The sequence below is a fragment of the Thalassophryne amazonica genome, chromosome 17 (genome assembly GCF_902500255.1).
Source record: "Thalassophryne amazonica chromosome 17, fThaAma1.1, whole genome shotgun sequence".
Lineage (NCBI taxonomy): Eukaryota > Metazoa > Chordata > Actinopteri > Batrachoidiformes > Batrachoididae > Thalassophryne > Thalassophryne amazonica.
This window is the reverse complement of record NC_047119.1, coordinates 41,226,805-41,248,596: the sequence shown is the minus strand read 5'-3', so window position 1 is coordinate 41,248,596 and position 21,792 is coordinate 41,226,805. Positions and strand designations below refer to the sequence as shown.

The window sequence follows — 21,792 nt, the reverse complement described above, 5'->3', positions numbered from 1 at the left end:
AGCTGATTTTTGGCTGTTAGCCTGTCTTATTTTTGCCAAAAGTTAACTTCTCATGTCAAACAGCCAAGACCTTGCAGCGCATTTGAAGAGGGGTTTTTTTTTCGTCATCTCGCGGGCGATGTGAGAATGGTACATTTCCTATACTTGAAACCCAAAATTCTGTTTTTCTGTGGCGCTGGGCCATGAGCGGCTGCCTGCTGACGCACGAATCCTTCCGCACGTCTTTCATTACAAAATCTCCTTTAACAGTAGAATGTTCGGATAAACTGCTGATCCCGACCTCTTCTGAAACTTCTCTGTTCTCTCACGACGTCCTGGGTCAACAGAGGCTTAAATTTGGAAGTTTTCAGCTCGAAACAGGCTGACGACAGCGGCTCGGAGCGCGGCACGCCCTCTGGCTCCGTGGGTTGTCCTTAAAGCGACAGTAACACTCCATAATCTCTCATCAGCCCTTAAAATTTTCACCGAAAACCATCTGAATTTCTCAAATGGTGTCCACTCGGATGTGCCTTACAGTTTCTGAAAAAATTTTGATCAAGCAAAGCGGCAGTCTCTGAGCCATTCCTAAACAATGAAAAAATAGTCGGGAGGGTGGACCACTCCTCACTCAAAGCCTGCCCACAGGCAAATGACGCAACCGACAGGCGTGAAAAAACTCACGCATGCCCACGAGGGTTCAAGTTTGTCTGATGTAAGTGCACGTGATTCAAATCCATATAGTTTTTGAAAAAAATAAAAAGGTCAGTTTCTTTTCTAATAGACCTCGTAAATGCCAACATTAAATTTAGATAGAAAAAAAAGAAGAAGAATAATTATTACTGTCACTGTACATACATACAAACTCCACACAGAAAGAACCATGCAGGAAGCAAACCCAGGACCTTCTGTCAGGCATCAGTACTAACCACTCACCACTGTGCCAATAGTGGGCGGAGCCGTGAAGCTTTAAGCCACTTTTGAAAAAGGTTCTTGTCAGTTAGTTTCATGTGGTTGTGGCCTCACAGACAGTTTGTTCCATTTTCTCTCTTCCTCCACCTCTCTGCCTTCTCTCTTTGTTACTTCCTTCCTTCCTTCCTTCCTCCCTCTCAGGACATCCCAGAGGCTCCTGAGCGGTTGCTGACAGACTCTTGTTAAGGAGCCGATTCTGCTGTGCCGTTTCCCGGCTGCACTGAAATCTTTCTACGTGCAGCGCTGTGCTGAAGACCGCCACATCACTGATTTGATATGGACCCCATGGGTCAAAGGTCACTCTACATCCAAACTGATTCAATGAATGATCATTTGCAATACATCACATACTGAGCAATGCCCAAGTCCATAAATATTTGGACACTGTCAGTTTTGTGTTGTTTTTTTGTTTGTTTTTGATGGCTGTAACGCATGCTCGTGGTGCAGCATTAATTTCGGCGTAATTACTCACACATCAGTTAAACGCTGTCGGAATTACAGTTGTCACATTTTTCACATTTATGAACCTAAATCACTTTTTTTTTTTTTTTTTTAAAGGGGCATGCTCTGCTCAGTGACATAAGCTTTTTGGCAAGCTAGCACAAGGGTTTTGTTAGCATTAGCAAGCTAGTGGTAACTTGTAAAAAAAAATTATTTATTTGTGTAACATTTTCAATTGTACAGACAAAGTGCCGCAATGATGATAAACATTTAAATGTTCCCACCTTCAGTTTGATAAGTCTTCAGCTAAATATCCGCTTTATACTCTTGTTTACATTTCCCAGAATCTCACATTCAAAATGGCGGCCGGGTTAGTGGTTTCCAAGATGCTGTGGTTTTAGTCCCGTACAAACTTTCAAGCCATGCAGTTATTTTTCAAACGAATTAGCAGGCTGTGCTTTTGTGTCTGTGCTGCAGGTGGACATGATGCCCAGTGTTGGCAAAGTCATTGGTGGGTCAATGTGCATCTGGCATGCTGAAGAACTGGTGGAACGATACAAGACAGAAGAAATCGACTAAAATTCATACTACGGGTACATCGACCAGGGAAGAACTGTTCTAAAGAACTTTTATTAGACACCCCCCCCCCCCCCCCCCCCCCCCGCTAAAAATTAGAATGAGCCCAGAAGCATTGTTGAAACAATAATCTACAAACTAAGAACTTCACACTGTTCATGATGGTTAGTATTAATATGAAGATGTAGTACCTGGTACCATGGAAGACCATTGATTGGGAGTTCAGCTAGAGGATTTGGCAACATGGACAGAACTAAATGGAATGTGGGAGTTCTTGAGTGATCAGACCTTGACAGCTGTTCAGGTTTGTACCAGACAACCCCAGTGTCCCCTTACAAGGCGATCTCATAGTGCACAGCTTGAAAAAAAAAAACTGGTTTAATTTGAAAGCTTTCAAAGTCGTTTTTTTTTTTAAATCCCATTTCAGTGTAATTTCGGGTTAGTAGGTACAGAAAATGGGTGAATGGTTTAATTAGTTAGAAACCTGCTGATAAGTTTTCTGGTATTAAATTGTCTCTTACAGTGATTCACCTTCAGAAGTTTTGTTCTTCCTTTTGTTCTACCTTTTCTTAAACTAATTTATTTATCCTTTAATTTATTTGTCCTTTTATTCAACATTTCCTTCATTTCATCCTTCCTTTCCTTCTCTGTCCCTTCCTCGTGCCCTTCCTTTCCTACATGCTCTCTCTCTGTCTTGTTACCTTTATTTCGTACCCTAGTTCCTTCATTTCTACCTTCCTTTCCTCTCGTTACTTTCTTCCTCCCTGGTGCCTTTACGTCCTCCCTGCTTTTCGTTTCTCTTCTCTTTTTCCCCCGCACATGTCTGTTGTTTATCTCTAAACGCATTTTGTTCATACCAGATTAACTATCTCACTCGCACACGCGCGCACATAGTCATCTCCGCTGTGGGCGTTGCCCTGTGCAGGGGGCGTGATTATCTGATAAACGAAGAAAACGCAGGTGTGACGCTTGTGTAATACGTCAAGTAGTTGAGCATCATCAAACGTCAGAGGGAAACGTGGCGATTTTGGCTTCATAATAAAAGTACAGCGCGTGCAGCCCGAGGTTCGATTTCCATGAAAACGGGTACCGGTCTTGGCTGGGAAGGTGACATTGTGATGGATTGGTATCCTGTCCAGGGGGAGTTCTTATCCACTTCATCCCTAGCTTTTTCTTCATTTATATGACTTGCAAAGTCTGTTGTTCGACATTTATTTAGAAAGGCGACACCGGATTTAGTGATGGCGTTAATGCTTCAATTGACAGTTGTCGGTTAAACGGCGAGCCGAAGGAAGCTGGCTCGTGTTAGGTAACGATGCGCCGGGGAATCGCTGCAGGAACCAGCTGCTGCTGACTGCAGCACCGACTGGCCTCTGGGACTCTAACCGACAGTGATTCAGTGAAGGCGGAAAAATACCGTGATGGCATCGTTGGGCAGCGCCGGTCGCCTCATCCGGTGTAAGTGAGCAGTCAAGTCTACTAAGCGCGGAAACCAATAAGTTTATAGATGAACGTCTAATTTTTGTCAGTGAAGGAAAGAAGGAAATGTCAGTGCTTCTTTCAGGTGGTTTAATGAGACTTTTGGGTTACTGAGTGAGAGTTTTACGCGCTGTCGATATGTCCAACAACATTTCGTCAAGTCACCAAAGAGACGCGTAGAAATGATCAGACTTTTCAAAGTAAACTCGCCGATTTTATCGAAAGCAAACCCAGTCTCTCGTTGATCTTATTTTCGTTTTACTTTAAATTATTAACGTCTTCGTCCTTGCAATTTCATCTTTGCAAGTAGTTTATTCGACGCCGCTATTCGTTATAGCGATTTTCGTGCTTTTATTTTGCAGGTAACCGCTGTCAGCTTGTGCGTAATCTGTATATTTATTTTTCTGTTTAACCTTTCTTTCACAGAAGATTTATTCCGGAATACTGCTGGTGTCTCGTGATAATCAAAAGATCAGTGAATACGACCGGTATTAACGGTCAAGACAAAACGTTAAAAATAGTTATTCACTGTTACACAATTCAGCCGCTGTCAGCTTGCATAATCGCAGCAGGCCCCCTGCAGGTGGTGCGGGTAATTGCAGCTGTGGTTATGAAACGAGCGTTTAATCAAATTAAACGAAAGAAAAAAAAAACTCGATTTCTAAACTCAATTTGTTTTTAATGAAAAATATTTGAATGACAGTTTTTGCACATGAGACTGTAAATTAAATATTTGGTTCTTTTAAAGAATAAATGCACAAACGTACACATTCAATTTCAAACCTTTGAACCAGCTTAAAACTATTTGAAACATCTGTCTCACATTGTTCTGCAGTTAGTGCACAGCCTGCTGTCGGAACCCTGACACTTGAATCCTAGCTGTTTTAAGCCGGCTTAAGGAGTATGCGCTCTAACGAGAGTTGTTCCTATTGAGACTGCAGATCTGTGTCTTCCTTCAGTTGCCAGGAGCAGCATTGGTGTGAACGTGGGATGGCGCTCGACTGCTGCGGCGTTTGCTCAGACTGTGACTCCAGAAGTTCAGGAGAACAGGTAACCGGTTCAGACTGAGCTCGTTTTATGTCCACTCTCACAAACTGTATAATGGCCAAAATCACCTGGTAGTGCCAGTCCATGGCATGGAACACGTATGTTACCTCAGACCCTGTCCCTCACCTTGACCATAACTTATTATTATTATTATTATTATTATTACACAAATAGACAAACAGTCCCTATCAATATGTTTAGGAGATTATTGACACAGGAGAATGAGCGTACTCTTAATTGAGGCTTTCCTCCAAAAGTAAAACTAATAATCCATCAAAATGTCATGTCTTTTACAATGATCTGCTTTCTCTGAGGTCAGAGGTGTGCACTCTTGAGTCCTCTGTAGATTTTTGTTTTCTATGTGTTGTATGTGAAGGAAACCTAAGACTGGCATCCTGATGTTGAACATGGGAGGACCCGAGAAGCTGGAAGATGTTCACGACTTTCTGCTGCGGCTCTTCATGGACACGGACCTGATGAAGCTTCCTGTACAGAAGTACGCACTGACGACACACACAGTCATGCACGTGCTAGGCGACACATTAATGGCAACTTTACAACATGAGTGGCCTCTCCAGATTTAAAGTGCAAGACATTTCCACTGTCTTTCTGAATGGCACTGTACTGTCCTTGGTATACTTGTTCTGTGTACTTTGACAGCCAGCTGAACTCTTTCCTAACATCAAGAATCTGAGGACAGTTGTCTTGTGTCCACAGGTTTATTGACATTTCAAGCAAAGTGTGAAACTAAAACGGCTGGTTCTCAGCAATATTTCTTTTTCTCAGCATAATGGGATGGAAAAATCACCTTAAAAAGACTGGGTTCGGGGGATGCTTAGGCAGGTACACAATCACCCTAGAGAAATCATTTTCCCACTACATACCCTTGGAAACAGAGGAACGGCCCAACTGCAGCGTAATTTTTTTTCAGGCAACAGCATAACGGACCATTACGCTGTTTATAATGCTGGCGAGAACCGTGTTAAAACTGTCATGATTTTTACATTTGTTCATCCTTTCTTCATGTTCATTATTTGAATTCAATCTTTAACCATTGTTAAATAGCTTAAATTTTGAACCGATTTTAAATATCAACAACATTGTACTCATAGCAGAACCAACTTCAGGCCTTTTTTAAAACAAATAAATTAATAAAATGTCACATGAATGATGTAAAGCAAAGGATACAAATGCACAATGCTACCTTTGGCAAAGATGTAGAAAAATGTAGTTGTCGTTAACACCGACGTGACAGAACTAAGCCAAACTGCCACTGTTTAACCTCCCAACTGTGGGACGTTAACGATGTGCAGTTACCACCTGAGACTCAAACTAACAGTACAGAATATATGATGAATTTTTTTTTTATTGCTGTGACTGATTAATGAAACGCACAAGACTTGATATATGAACTTATTCCTTCGGTTCTCTTCTAACTTAAATTCTTAGCTTACTTATAACAAAACCAGTCAGTCAGTGTGATTTGAAAAAATGCTGCCAGAAAACCTCAACATTATTTTAAAAATGACCTTTGCTGCGTCGAAGAATTCATTAACAGCATTTTGGTTTTTATGTGTCTTATTCTGCTGCTTCCAAACATTTTCTAAAATTCTTGACTTTAGTCTGGAAAGAAAGAAACGGTCTGAATCCTGAACAGGAATACGTACATCAGACTGTCACAGGGTGTGTCTGTATTATGAAATGCAGCGTTTAACCAGTATTCCGCTCACTTTTATATTTTGTTGTGTGGAACAAAAACAGCTGATCTGGAAAAGTTGTTTTTTTTTTTTTATTATTAAACGTCAGAATTGTGTAATCCTGCTGAATTAATCTGTGTGTATCATGAATGCGTGCTGTCTGACAGCTTTTTGTTCTTTTGTTTTTTTTGGGGGGGGGGGGGGTTGGATGTGTTCTGTAAATGTGTGTTGGATGTTTGACACACACATGTGATGTGTGCAGAGCACAGAGGTGGTTGTTGAGACACTGACACATAATTAACATGCATATAATTAGAGACAATGTCATAATGCAGAAAGGACATCTTACAAACTTGGTTAAATCTCTGTTGTCTCTGGCTGGGTTGATTTCCTCTTGTCACTGAACATGGGGTGAAGTACAAGATGTACAAACATTCAGCTCTTCAGCATTTCTAATTTTGTGCTTTTGTCAGTATTAAAAATAATTTGACAAATTGATCAGCTGTGTCACTGGTTTGATTCCCAGCCTCTATTTCTTTGCTGGAGTAAAGGCTGAAAATAATGTTTTAAAAAGGAGATTTGAACAAATCTTAGTTGTGGTGCATCTTTTTTTTCCCCTCTCAAAATTATGTTTTAAGAAAGATGAGTGTCTCTGTCTGATGTCCACATTGTTGTGCTAATGTGCACTTTCTTCCGCAGTAAGCTTGGGCCATTCATCGCCAAGCGGCGCACGCCAAAGATCCAGGAGCAGTACAGTAAGATCGGCGGAGGCTCACCCATCAAACACTGGACGTCCATGCAGGGGGAGGGGATGGTGAGGCTGCTGGACCGCATGAGTCCTGAGACGGGTGAGACAGCTCTCTGAATCCTCCGCTCTTGAGCCGCTTCAGGTACAATATTCAGTGCTCGGTTGGGGCACTTGAGCAGCTGGCTCCTCCCTCATCTCCCCACAGATGGCACAAAGCCACACCCCCTCTACAGGTTGCAGTCCAACCCGATTTAACCTGGTTTTTAAAATGGGCTTTAAATCTGCCTAATTTCAGTTGCTTTGAATGAGTTTGAAGCCAGATCAATTTTTGGTGTCGAGTTTTAATCTTTGTTTGCTTATTTTCTTCTTTGTCTTTTTTGTTTGTTTTAATATCTTTAATGTTTAAAAGCGTGATGTAAATAGTTATTTGTTGCTGTAAAATGTCACTGGACACATGTTATAGACCAACACTAGGGGGCGACCTTCTTGAACATTTGAGGTTTGTTTTCTAAGAAATTGATCTGGGATGTGAAGAATGGCACAAAAGTCATGACCTTTCAGTTTTTGGATCTGATTTCATTTATTTATTTTCTTGTCGCTGCGCTTGTTTCTCTAACGCTGTGATCAGTTCACATTTAAGCCACAGGAGCGCCCCCTGTGGAAATGAACACAAACTAGTCATTAGCAGATGGTTTATTCTGGTCGCATTAAACAATTTATTTTCCTTTAATTGACAGATGCTCACAGACTTTCTTTCGTTTCAGCGCCGCACAAGTTCTACATTGGTTTCCGGTACGTTCATCCGCTGACGGAGGAAGCCATCGAGGAGATGGAGAAAGACGGCGTAGAGCGAGCGGTGGCCTTCACGCAATACCCTCAGTACAGCTGCTCCACCACAGGTAACAGGACAAACAGGAAGTCCTTAGTTTCTCTTTGGCTGATGTCTGCACTAGATTGAATCACGCACAATAACAAGTAAAACATCTCCATCTCATTTATTTATGTTAATAAACTCAGTTATTTTCAAATGTGCTGAATCTAAACAATCTGAGTGCCAGTCATTATTTAGATATTTTACTTTTTTAATGTTGTTTTGCTATTTTTTATTTTGTCCTTAAAGCATTGTAACATTGTTGATAAGTACTTGATGATTATTATTGAGTTTATATTTTGTGTGTGCATTTGAAACGTTTATTTTTGTGAACAGGCAGCAGTCTGAATGCCATTTACCGTTACTATAGCAACAGAGGTGAGAGGCCGAAAATGAGCTGGAGTGTCATCGACCGCTGGCCAACACACCCTCTGCTGGTAGAGGTCAGACACACACACACACATACAGAAAATGGTGTGAATGGATATGTTGACATAGTGACTGAAGTTAGTAGTCATAGCAACCAGTGACTGTACTTTTAAAGTTAACATATTGATCTGAACACTGAGGTCATCAGGTCACAGGCTGTGTGTGTGTTTGTACAGTGTTTTGCAGAACATGTCATTAACGAGCTGCTGAAGTTTCCAGAAGAGAAGCGAGACGATGTTGTCATTCTGTTCTCAGCACACTCACTTCCGCTGGCTGTAAGTTCCAACCAGCAAGACATCTATTGGTGACCTTTGACCTGTGAATTTGCTCCAGTGTCCAGTTACCAGCTCGATGCTGGTGACCACTGAGAGAACGTTTACAAAAAAGGCCCCAATATGTGAACTAGCTCAGACGTAGTACAGTTTTTAAATACAACTCAATTTTTGTTCTGTAAACTGCCAAAAATCACGTTTTTAGACTTTATTAGTTGTTGAAATATGTTACTTTAACAGTGTGTTTGAGTGGTGATGAGGCAAGCTAGCATAGTGTAGTTGTTATAGCTAATTTGGCTAGTTACTGTCTAATTGCTTCAAAAAATTTCAACTTTACCTTTGTTTTTAATTGCTACCGGGTCAAATGTGTGTATATATGTATATGTGTGTATATGTGTATATGTGTGTGTGTGTGTGTGTATAAAATTTTTATTTTTTTGTGAGCAAATCAATTTTTAAGACAACTTTATTAAACAGGCTTCACAGTTAACTGCTAAATGATTTTAAATTTGAGATTTACATGCAATGTTAATTGTTAGTTAAATTGTCTGAAGATGTGACTTTACCACCAGGGGGCAGGTTAGAGCTGAATCATATGAGGATGACAGCAGAATATTTTTATCTCGGTGTGCTCACTTCAGGTTTTCTGGCGCATTTGTCACTAACGCCACATTCTGGTGAACAGAGATTCTCCACAAAGCATTTACTTTTGGTTGTGGTGTGTGTGTGGAGGGGGGCGGGTGCTGTTCGTCTGCGCTTACATATGGACAGTTGTGTCGCTTTCACTTTGGAGGAAGCATATAAATAACTTAGAATATGTGTGATGTCACAAAGTTGCAATAAAAAGCAGCTTCAGAAAATTATGCTTCCGCTTGAGAAAAGTCTACAAAACCTTTTGGTTTGATGACTGGTCTTACACCCTTTGTGGTGCAGGTGGTGAACCGCGGTGACCCATATCCTCAGGAGGTTGGAGCCACAGTCCAAAGGGTGATGGAGAGACTGGGTCACTGTAACCCTTACAGACTGGTGTGGCAGTCCAGGGTGAGCACAGTGCTTCTGTCTACTGGCTTTTTTTTTTTTTTTTTTTTTTTGTATGTGCTTGCTGTTTAATTTACAGGAATATTTCACTTTGACACTCTGCAGCTGCAGAGTGTCAAAGTGAAATGTTAAATGATAGCAAAGTCTGGGGTTTGACTGTTTGAGTTAGCATATTGACAGAAGAGGGCAGTCACAGCGGACACATGTTCATTTTAAGGTCCACTCTCCTCTGTCAGCTTCAGGAATTTGTCCTGATCTGACACCAATGACTAAGGCTTGGTTTATCCTGATGGTGGTGCTCAAGAGTCATAAGGTATTGTGACATCCACAGTAGAGTTCATTATGAGCAGTCATCATCACTGAGAAATCTTCGGATCAAAGTGATGATGGCCGATTTTCTTAAGCCCTGCCTCTAAATCAACACAACTTGGGGTCTTGTGGCATTTCCATGGTGACTGTTGGTGTTTGTGTATTTTTCCATCTCAGGTGGGACCCATGCCGTGGCTTGGCCCTCAGACAGATGAGGTGATCAAGGGTCTCTGCGAGCGAGGAAAGAAGAACATCCTGCTGGTGCCCATTGCCTTCACGTCCGACCACATCGAGACGCTGCACGAGCTAGATATAGAGTACGGGCAGCTGCTCGGCGAGGAGGTGAGGAACGCCGCCCCAACCACACACATACTGTATGCCAGGGGTGTGAAGTGGGCGTGTCTTGGCAAGCATGATGTCCCTGGGGAAGCGTAGTGATTGGCACCTTGAGACCACATCTCCCCCCCCCCCCCCCCCCCCCCCCCATGCTGCTGGTGAAGGATCACTTTTCATCAATTGACTGCTGATATCTGACTCCACCCACTGCTCTGATCAAGCTAATTGGGTTGGGTGTGACTTGATGTAATGGGTGGGGTGGAGCTAAAGTGAAATTACTGGATCATCAGATAATTGAAAGAAAAATCTGATAATTGATTTAATAAACTTTTTTTTTTGATTGACTGAATTTCATATTTTGGATTGTTGGTTGAACAAAAGTAGTCGTTTCTTTGAGGTCCGTTTCATGTTTCTGACACTTTATAGGTTAATTCCGGATATAATCCATTAATAGTTCAAATAATCTCCCGGCATCCACAGGGCGGAGTTATCAAACTTTTTTTTTTTTTTTTTTTTTTTCCAAAATGTGTCTAAACCTTTAATGTGCTGTATCTTGGGTTTGTTTGGTCTTTTCTTTCAGTGCGGGGTGGAGAACATCAGGCGGGCGGAGTCACTGAATGGAAACCCTCTCTTCATGAAGGTGCGTTTCACTCATGTAGCCGTTCACTAACCTTCAGCGTCTGCAGCTGATGGATCGAAAGCTGTGGAGGAGTGAAGCTTTAAATTTAACGTTAGTGAGCGCTGACCAAACAAGTGTTAAAAAAAAAAAAAAAAAAAAAAAAAAAAAAAAAAGACGAAGGGTTCCCTTTGGTGTCTTGCACGTGAAGGGTTTGTATTACATGAAGATGCTGGCAGCAGTTTTCTCTTCATTGCCATACATTTTTAATTTGTGTTTAATTGTCCACTGAATTACAAAAAATAATTTAAGGTTGACTCAAATAATTTAAGGTTGACTCAAACCTGGAGAAAGTAAGTTCAGGACACAATAAGACTGGAACAGCTGCTAGGAAGTTGAGATTTTTATTTCTTGGTGAGTGCTGTATGGAGCGTCCATCTTTACACTGTTGCTCCTCATTTTCCTTCTGAAGCATGTAAACGTTTATCCACCAGACAGCAGATTAGAGCCGAATCTTCTCCTGCTGGAAGTGGACGATCTTATTTATTCTTGATGTCACTTCAGAGCTTCCTGTTGGCTGCACGATGATATAATTGTGCAAGAACTCAGTTTCTCATCAAAACTTTGATCCATTTTTTGTCTTTGTTCCACTGGAGGATTTCTTCTTCTTTGTCTTGTTGGTGTTATGTGGCCCACGTGATTGCATTATTTGATGCATGTCAACTGTGCACAGAGGATGTGATGTCACAGTGACTAAAGTCTGAAAATAATTCAGTTTTATTAGTAAGCACGAGAAACGCAGTCCTTAACGGAGCCTCACAGCAGTAATGGGTCAGTACTGTTTCTGGCAATACTTTGACCTTAGAATTTGGTCCCTTTTGACCTTGTAACATTTCGTCCTCTTAGAGAAAAGTTCAGTGACACATGAAGTCAAGTTGGCACCATAAAGCCACCTTTTCAAAGGTTCTGGAGAAGAAAGAAGGAATGTGGAAGTCTGCTGATGGAAAACGAGGCATAGCAGAAGGAAGCGAGATTCCGTGACAAGAACGAACACCGGAGAGAAAGTGGTCGATAATACTCCTGTCCTCTTCCTTCTTTCCTTTCCTCCCTCCCTCCAAATCCTCGGCTGTAACAGAGCGTGCCGAGGGTTCATTAAAGGAAGCGAGTGGATCAATGGGAACCTTCAGGGCCGACAGCAGAACTGAACTGCCTCAAACCTGGCACGCCTCCGAGGGGCCGGACAAATCAATATCACCGCTGATTAGTTCGTTACTGAAAAATGTTTCCTCGCTGCGGTTTGAGGTTCCGCTAGGGAAGGAAAAAAGGCACCCGTCTGGATTTTTATTTGAGCCTGGAAGTGTCTGAGATGAGTTTTAAAAATGTCTTCCACAACTTAGGACAAGAACTAATCAGGACTTTTTGCAAGTGGTCTTTTTTTTTTTCTCAATCACAAATTACAATCTTTTTATTATTTTAAATAAAATCAGTGTCCATGCTCAAAGACCGAATTTTGTGCAAAATCCAGAAAAATTTGATGTAAAAGTACCAAACAGCTGTCAGACTTTTTTTTTTTTTTTTTTTTAAAAGTCTGTCCTCAGTGTAGTTTCAAACTGAAACTGATATTTTTACTGTTTTTACTCCAGAGCATTCTGACCCATATCTGGCCACAGCTACCACCCGGGACGGCCACTATATATTTTTGTCAGCCATCCTATATGGCACTGCACTGTCATTTCATGGTACTGATTAGGTCAGAGTTGGCTTCTGGTTTGTGGACTAATACTCTTGTTGCAGTGGATTTTCATATGTTACTGTTTGCAGATTTAATGGGACAAATTCCCTTTCAGTTTCATAAAGTACAGATATTTTGGTCTCTTGTTCATATGCATCATGTTCTTGTTGTTACCATAAGACAAGGTTTACTTACCATTTTTGTCCACATCGAAGCTGTAAACTCCTTAAGTTGTCAGTGTCACTGCAGATGTTTCCTAACATGTCAATGGTTGAAATGAATACTTGGTGAGCGGCACATGCAGAAATGGAAGCTTTGAATGCTTTACGGCATATTTAAACCACTGTTATGTGGTTTGACCCGTAAACGGGATGTGTTAGCAGTGCTGGTGACTTGCACAAAAAAACTGTAATGGAATCTACAACCCCTGGCAAAAATTATGGAATCACCGGCCTCAGATGATGTTCATTCAGTTGTTTAATTTTGTAGAAAAAAAGTCATTTCAAATGGCAACTTTCTGGCTTTAAGAAATCAGGAAAAAAAAATTGTGGCAGTCAGTAACTGTTACTTTTTTAGACCAAGCAGAGGGAAAAAAATATGGAATCACTCAATTCTGAGGAAAAAATTATGGAATCATGAAAAACAAAAAACGCTCCAACACATTACTAGTATTTTGTTGCACCACCTCTGGCTTTTATAACAGCTTGCAGTCTCTGAGGCATGGACTTAATGAGTGACAAACAGTACTCTTCATCAATCTGGCTCCAACTTTCTCTGATTGCTGTTGCCAAATCAGCTTTGCAGGTTGGAGCCTTGTCATGGACCATTTTCTTCAACTTCCACCAAAGATTTTCAATTGGATTAAGATCCGGACTATTTGCAGGCCATGACTTTGACCCTATGTGTCTTTTTGCAAGGAATGTTTTCACAGTTTTTGCTCTATGGCAAGATGCATTATCATCTTGAAAATGATCCCCAAACATCCTTTCAATTGATGGGATAAGAAAAGTGTCCAAAATATCAATGTAAACTTGTGCATTTATTGATGTAATGACAGCCATCTCCCCAGTGCCTTTACCTGACATGCAGCCCCATATCATCAATGACTGTGGAAATTTACATGTTCTCTTCAGGCAGTCATCTTTATAAATCTCATTGGAACAGCACCAAACAGAGGTTCCAGCATCATCACCTTGCCCAGTGCAGATTCAAGATTCATCACTGAATGACTTTCATCCCACAGTCCACGATTGCTTTTCCTTAGCCCATTGTAACCTTTTTTTTTTTTTTCTGTTTAGGTGTTAATGATGGCTTTCGTTTAGCTTTTCTGTATGTAAATCCCATTTTCTTTAGGCAGTTTCTTACAGTTCGGTCACAGATGTTGACTCCAGTTTCCTCCCAGTCGTTCCTCATTTGTTTTGTTATGCATTTTTGAGACATATTGCTTTAAGTTTTCTGTCTTGACGCTTTGATGTCTTCCTTGGTCTACCAGTATGTTTGCCTTTAACAACCTTCCCATGTTTGTATTTGGTCCAGAGTTTAGACACAGTTGACTGTGAACAACCAACATCTTTTGCAACATTGCGTGATGATTTACCCTCTTTTAAGAGTTTGATAATCCTCTCCTTTGTTTCAATTGACATCTCTTGTGTTGGAGCCATGATTGTTAGTCCACTTGGTCCAACAGCTCTCCAAGGTGTGATCACTCCTTTTTAGATGCAGACTAACGAGCAGATCTGATTTGATGCAGGTGTTAGTTTTGGGGATGAAAATTTACAGGGTGATCCCATAATTTATTCCTCAGAATTGAGTGAGTCCATATTTTTTTCCCTCTGCTTGGTCTAAAAAAGTAACCGTTACTGACTGCCACAATTATTTTTCCTGATTTCTTATAGTGTTTCTTAAAGCCGGAAAGTTGCCATTTGAAATGACTTTAGTTTTGTGTCATGTCTGTGATCTGCTTTTTTCTACAAAATTAAACAATTGAATGAACATCCTCCGAGGCCGGTGATTCCATAATTTTTGCCAGGGGTTGTATTAGCCTCCCTGTCTTACTGTCCATGTCCAATCAACAAAAGTAGCTGCTAGCTAGCCAATCCCATGCCGGTTAGCATAAAGCTAATGTCAAAATGAGCTCGTTCTGCAGTGACTTTATGAAATCGCCTCACGGTTATGATGTTGGATATTTGAACATGAGGCTACACACTGACAACACAGCAACTGCTGCAGGAGGCGTTGACTCTGAACTTTTTGTCCCGCCCATTCTGTTAAACCACACCCTGGTTATCCACTGGTGTTATCAGGCCTGAGTGCAGTGTAACTGTGTGTGTAATGTGAATGTTGTACCCCCCCCCATTCAGGCGCTGGCAGACCTGGTCCAGTCCCACCTGAAATCCAAAGAGTTGTGCTCCCGTCAGCTGACCCTCCGCTGTCCGCTGTGCACCAACCCCGTCTGTGCGGAGACAAAGTCCTTCTTTGCCAACCAGAAACTGCCGTAGCCGTTCGGCTTCTGCAGTAGATCAACCGGTGAACAAAATAAAAGCCTTCTTTAGATGCTCGCTGCAGGTACTGTGTCGGTTAGCGTGGGGTGGGGGTTGTGGAAATTGAGTGTGAGGCATGTCACCGTGAGTTTCAGGAACATTCAGGTCATCACAGCATGCAGGGAAGCAAAATTGATTGCAGCAAATTTTTCTTTCTTTGTTGAAATGATTTTTGTTTCTCTCGCTGTGATAAACTGGTGCTGAGGACTTCTGCAGATCAGAAACATGGAAATTAAAGTTAACACTGGCAATGTGAGCACTTTGACCTGCTGGTGGTGCTGGATGACACATTTGGATTTGTTGTAACTGTGGCTACATTTTGGGGTATCAGGGAACCTTAATCTTAGAACACCGCAGTGCAGTGATTGGTTCAGGATTCTACTCATGTTGCTGTTTTTGTGTTCCTGCTCAGACCTTTCACAATATTAAAGGGGAAAAAAATATAAAAACCTAGCTCCGTCCATTTATTTGTACCCACCCCCAGGCTTTTTTGTTAATTGATTGAGATGTCAAACTTCTTCTGCAAGCTGTTTTTCCGTCGTTTTTGGGGGTTGAGGCCATACTAAACTTCATCAAATTAGAGAAAATCTTTTTATTTATTTATATATATATATATATATATATATATATATATATATATATATATACACTCAACAAAAATATAAACGCAACACTTTTGGTTTTGCTCCCATTTTGTATGAGATGAACTCAAAGATCTAAAACTTTTTCCACATACACAATATCACCATTTCTCTCAAATATTGTTCACAAACGAGTCTAAATCTGTGATAGTGAGCACTTCTCCTTTGCTGAGATAATCCATCCCACCTCACAGGTGTGCCATACCAAGATGCTGATTAGACACCATGATTAGTGCACAGGTGTGCCTTAGACTGTCCACAATAAAAGGCCACTCTGAAAGGTGCAGTTTTATCACACAGCACAATGCCACAGATGTCGCAAGATTTGAGGGAGCGTGCAATTGGCATGCTGACAGCAGGAATGTCAACCAGAGCTGTTGCTCATGTATTGAATGGTCATTTCTCTACCATAAGCCGTCTCCAAAGGCGTTTCAGAGAATTTAGCAGTACATCCAACCAGCCTCACAACCGCAGACCACGTGTAACCACACCAGCCCAGGACCTCCACATCCAGCATGTTCACCTCCAAGATCGTCTGAGACCAGCCACTCGGACAGCTGCTGGAACGATCGGTTTGCATAACCAAAGAAATTTTGCACAAACTGTCAGAAACCGTCTCAGGGAAGCTCATCTGCATGCTTGTCGTCCTCATCGGGGTCTCGACCTGACTCCAGTTCGTCGTCGTAACCGACTTGAGTGGGCAAATGCTCACATTCGCTGGTGTTTGGCACGTTGGAGAGGTGTTCTTTTCACGGATGATGCGAAGGAGATGTGTTGCACTGCATGAGGCAAATGGTGGTCACACCAGATACTGACTGGTATCCCCCCCCCCAATAAAACAAAACTGCACGTTTCAGAGTGGCCTTTTATTGTGGGCAGTCTAAGGCACACCTGTGCACTAATCATGGTGTCTAATCAGCATCCTGATATGGCACACCTGTGAGGTGGGATGGATTATCTCAGCAAAGGAGAAGTGCTCACTATCACAGATTTAGACTGGTTTGTGAACAATATTTGAGGGAAATGGTGATATTGTGTATGTGGAAAAAGTTTTAGATCTTTGAGTTCATCTCATACAAAATTGGAGCAAAACCAAAAGTGTTGCGTTTATATTTTTGTTGAGTATATGTTTCACCCACTCGGCCCTTCCTGCACCTGACGTTTTTGCAGATCCTGTTGGACAAACTGCAAACTTCAGCGTTACAGGAAAAAGGCTTTGTGGTAATTTTTTTTTTTAAAACATTATTTTTAATGCATCCTGCCGCTGAGCCCCTGCAAACCTCTGTTGGAGACGTCATTTGTCTCCTCACTGGTGCTAAATAAAATATCAGTCAAAGGTTGATGTCGCACACAGGGCCTCTGATTGGCTGTTTCTCGTCTCCTCTCATGGTTCTGCTGTGACGTGATTAGAAATTGGATGCTTTTCAAAATGCTGCTACGAGGTTTTCAATTATTTTTATTATTTTTGATGTTCAAAATGCACAAAGAGAAAACTCAACAGTCAGATTTTAGTTCAAAGACAGACTTTATCCTGCTGTAGAATAAACTACGTAATGTCACATTTTGTACAATAAACTGACACTGGAGCTGATTACTTTTCATTATCACTACAGTTTAACTTTTTCTAAACTGCTTAGAATTTTTAAAATACTTTCCATTTGTCAGATGTCTTTAATGACGGCTGGTTAAAATCAGTTAATCTCTGGTTAAGATCTGTGGGAAAACTGTTTTAAAAACAGCAACGTGTAATCATCTTAAACTAGTTTATCCTCATTGTAACAGTTAAAAAAACAAACATTCAAATCAGATTAAAGACGGACATTTTACTGTCATAGGGGTTTGAAACTGGTTTATCTCAAAACCAAAAAAGGAGCAAATGACAACTTTAGAAGCTGAAAAAGTTACAAATGGAAACTCGATGGGTCAGAGTTCCAGTTCTGGGAGCCTGTTTGTACAACAGAACATACTTAGGTTCAGCTTGTAGCTGCGACCAGGTAACATGTTCCACCTGAATGTTGTGGTTCTAAATGTTTGGACAGAAAACCCTTCAGGAACCCCGGGTCGGTCCAACACTGTCCTGGTTCCAGCTGTAATAATTGTATCAAAAAGATTTTTTGGAGTCGCAACTTATTTTTAACTTTAAAATCAAATACCAGTGGTTGCTTCCAGGTGATACGGAATTGTTAATTTGTTTGAATTCAGATTTTACTGAAAATTGGCAAAGAAATTTAATCTTTTAAAAGTTTATATTAAAGCTGAAATATTAAGGTTACAGGCAACAAAATATCATACCTGACACAATGCAGATAGCTGTTGTCATGGAGACAAGGCAGTGAATTTTGACTTTTTGATATAATAAAATATGTGATTGTGAGGATTAAAGCCCAGCATTAAAAAAGATTGTTTTATCTGAATGCAACTCTATTTCTTCCAAACACTGAGCAATATTTTTTTTATTTATTTTTAACTCTGCTGTGACTAAAATGTGAAAACACTTAAAGTGGACAAAGCTTTATTTGTGTTTGCAGTAAACAGAGTTGCCAGGTTGGTTCCCTCTTGCTTATTATAACCTGTGATGGGCTGGAATGTCACCTTTTTCACCCTGCAGGTTTTTTTTTTTTGTTTTTTGTTTTTTTCTTCTTCCTATGATATTGTGCCTTGTACTCTAGTAAAAGTTTGTTCGTTCATTTTATTAAGAATGAACATATGCTTTGTTACTTTTTGCTTGTTTTATCTGGATGTGGAAAAATCCTCCCTGAATTTAGGTGTCGCTGTCTTGAGATGTCTGGTGCTTGGACAGCAAGTTCCTGTGACATCACTGAAGCTGCAGAGACCACTATAACACTTTGGCGTAAATAAAATGTTAGACTAATTGCTCTTCCTCATGTTTAAATGCAATTGTTTGGTTTTCTGGCAATTTAGTAATTTTTATCAAGCTTCCATATGTTAAACACAAAGATTTGTTTTGTCGCATTATCAACAAAAACAAACAAATGAGAAATCTTAAAGTGCTAACGCGCGGAGCACGTCTTGGGTAAATATGTTAACTGGGCTCATTTGCTTAATTACAATGGAAACAGCTAAACATTTGGGGATTTATGGCAGAAATACATTTACTTTTAAAGATGCGTTTCCATGATCAATGTAGCAGATAAGAGAATATTTAGAGCGGAATCCTGCAAATGGTGATACAAGCCACCTGAATTTTCAATAGGCAGCCAAGGTTGGTCAATTGAAGAATTACAGAGGTCAAAATTAAAATATGCTCTAATCATATTGAAAACTATCACATTATTCGTTTGATCATAACTATTCCAAAAAGGTATAGTTTGGACTATGACTGAATGTTACAGGGTAAAAACAGCAAGAATGGTTACAAAGGTCAGTTTCGGCTTGTACAGGGGTCAAAAGTTAAGTTATAAAAAAGGAATAGTTTGTAAAATCAGCACCTCCAAATCCGAGGCCATGGTTCTCGACCGGATAAAGGTGCTTTGCCCTCTTCAGGTCGGTGGAGTGTCCTTGCCTCAAGTGGAGGACTTTAAGTATCTCGGGGTCTTGTTCACGAGTGAGGGACGGATGGAGCGTGAGATCGATAGACGGATCGGTGCAGCATCTGCAGTGATGCGGTCGCTGTATCGGACCATTGAGAGACCTGAGTAGGTGGGCAAAGCTCTCGATTTACCGATCGATCTACGTTCAGATCCTCACCTATGGTCATGAGATTTGGCTCATGACCGAAAGAACGAGATTGCGAGTACGAGCGGCCGAGATGAGTTTCCTTATCAGGGTGACTGGGTGCTCCCTTAGAGATAGGGTGAGGAGCTCGGTCACTCGGGAGTAGCTCAGAGTCGAGCCGCTGCTCCTCCACGTTGAAAGGAGTCAGTTGAGGTGGCTCGGGCATCTTTTCCGGATGCCCCCTGGACGCCTCACTGGAGAGGTGTTCTGGGCACGTCCCATTGGGAGGAGGCCCCGGGGAAGACCCAGGACACGTTGGAGGGACTACATCTCTCGGCTGGCTTGGGAACGCCTTGGGGTTCCCCTGGGGGAGGTGTGTGTGGATCGGGAGGTCTGGGCGGCTTTGTTTGAGCTGCTGCTCCCGCGACCCGACTTCGGATAAAGCGGAAGAAAATGGATGGATGGATGGTTAGTTTGGACCATGTGTTATGTTGACATATGTGACGTCATAGAATCCAATGGACATTGAGCTTGTTTGACTTTTACTTTAGAGACCAAGCATTCAGCACTATCAAAACTATTCCATTTATTCATCCTGTTAGCTCAACCAATAATTTGCATCACTTTTTACCAAAATTGGGGCAACTTTAACTTTTGATCCTGTACAAACTAAAACTGACCTTTGTCACCATTCTTGCTGTTTGTACCCCATAACATAATATTCAGTCACAGATGGTCCAAGCCCAATGAGGAAGGGGACGGCGGTTGCAAAGCAACACTATTTATTCCCAGTCCCAGCAAGGCGGGGAACCCTGTTTTCATTCAATTTTATCATCGCCCCTCCCCCTCAAATGCAATACTGCAGCCTTCACCATATAAGCTGGAGAGGTGCCATTTTCAGAACTTGTGCAAAATCCCCTGCAACCAACTCAGCTATAAAAAAAATTTAAACAAATCCACCTATAGGGGTGCTATAGCAGTACGTTTGCATTTTGGCATGCAACTACTGTACATGGCACGTTCAAGTGCCTTATATGGATACGTTCACTGGCTCAAGCTGAATCTCCTGAGGTAGACGACGCCCATTTGCACCAAGATAGTTTTTTCACAAATTTGCAAAATATGCAATACTGACTTTTTGAGGTGCAACCCAGGCCATTGCTCTGACAAACACCAAACTTTGCACACAGTCTACCTGGCCTCAGAAGCTTAATTTATTGAAATGAGCCTGATGGGCCTTTAATTTATCTGAGAAATACGTAACAGACAATCTTCCTGTTAAAAACACGACTGGAAATTGGACTCATCTTCATAACAGTAACTCAGATCTGGAGGAAACTTGCTTGTCTGAAGTGCAATGGTGTACAGAGGGCTGCCTGATTAAAATAGTTCTGTTTGGATACGAGGGGGCACCATCAAACTCAAAAGTTTATATCTCAAAATTGGATAATTGGAGTTGTACCATATTTGATGTGGGTAATCTTGGGACAGGTCTTATTTGAACTACATAAGTACATCATGATTGTTGAAAGGGTTTGTGGCCTATTGGCTTTTTAATTAGAGAAGTGGGCGTGGCTCACACATTCAAACCATGAAGCTGAGGTTTTCAGGGATGATACAGATCAGCTCAAGATACGGCCTTAACAAATGACTTTTTTTTTTTCCACATACAGGTTGCGCTATAATAGAGAAAATAAATTTTTGACCAAAACGCCATGCATCAACAGATTGTGAATAATCTTTTGATATAGGCTACACCCATTTCTGTTTTTCCACTTTATCCAGTATTGACATATGTAAAACCTTAAAAATTTATTTCACCCCAGGCCAACACTTTGATCGATACCAATATTTGCAAGTGCTATCTTTGCATGTGGCTCTGCGGGTCAGGCCCACATCTTACAGCTGCATTGTTACAAGTCACATGGTCCTTGTGGGGATTCGGGAGGCAGCCCGGAAAAGGGGCTTGAACCTGTTTACCCCTGCTGGGAGGTCTAGTTTTGTATTTTGTTTTTGTTTGTGTTTGTGTTTTTTTTTTTTTTTGCAGAAACCCACATCAAAATGTTTTGGTTACTGTAGCGTGACATGCTAATGCCACAGGGTGGATTTTTTTTTTTTTTTTTTTTTTTTCCTCCGTTGGACATGTTCTATAAATGATTTTGTATTTTCAGACTTGTGTGTTTTCGTGTAATACTTTAAGCAAAGTGCTGTAATAGTGTCTTTCCCCCCAATTTAAAGAAACATATTCATGCTGTCTAAACACTTTATCTTTTGATTTGTTTTTAATAACTTGTTGCAGATGTGCCGCTAACAATGTGACATGTAACATAAGTCTTCCTTCACAATAAAAGACAAGCTGCTGGTTTAAAAAAAAAAAAAACTTTTTTAATTTGCCAT

At 41.1% G+C, this 21,792-nt stretch overlaps 1 protein-coding gene across 2 annotated transcripts; it reads left to right on the top strand.

The window, feature by feature from the left end:
* Positions 1-3,052: 3,052 nt before the first annotated feature.
* fech (ferrochelatase) lies at positions 3,053-15,504 on the top strand. Of its 2 annotated transcripts, none has more exons than XM_034192662.1 (11): positions 3,053-3,423; positions 4,404-4,494; positions 4,868-4,987; positions 6,888-7,036; positions 7,701-7,835; positions 8,144-8,250; positions 8,413-8,511; positions 9,442-9,549; positions 10,033-10,197; positions 10,772-10,831; positions 14,900-15,504. In XM_034192662.1, the coding sequence occupies exons 1-11, from the start codon at positions 3,387-3,389 to the stop codon at positions 15,035-15,037; spliced, it is 1,209 nt and encodes a 402-aa protein (XP_034048553.1). In that variant the 5' UTR covers positions 3,053-3,386; the 3' UTR covers positions 15,038-15,504. The 2 variants fall into 2 exon arrangements, with proteins under 2 accessions (XP_034048553.1, XP_034048552.1); XM_034192661.1 differs by having other exon boundaries at positions 4,386-4,494.
* The last annotated feature ends 6,288 nt before the right edge of the window (positions 15,505-21,792 follow it).

What these genes read in the sequence shown, in the direction of transcription:
- fech (XM_034192661.1), top strand. Translation starts at nt 3,387, where the DNA reads ATGGCATCGTTGGGCAGCGCCGGTCGCCTCATCCGGT. An exon ending in CCGCATGAGTCCTGAGACGG is followed by an intron (nt 7,037 to 7,700) that starts GTGAGACAGCTC and finishes CTTTCGTTTCAG; the next exon opens with CGCCGCACAAGTTCTACATT. An exon ending in GGCAGCTGCTCGGCGAGGAG is followed by an intron (nt 10,198 to 10,771) that starts GTGAGGAACGCC and finishes CTTTTCTTTCAG; the next exon opens with TGCGGGGTGGAGAACATCAG.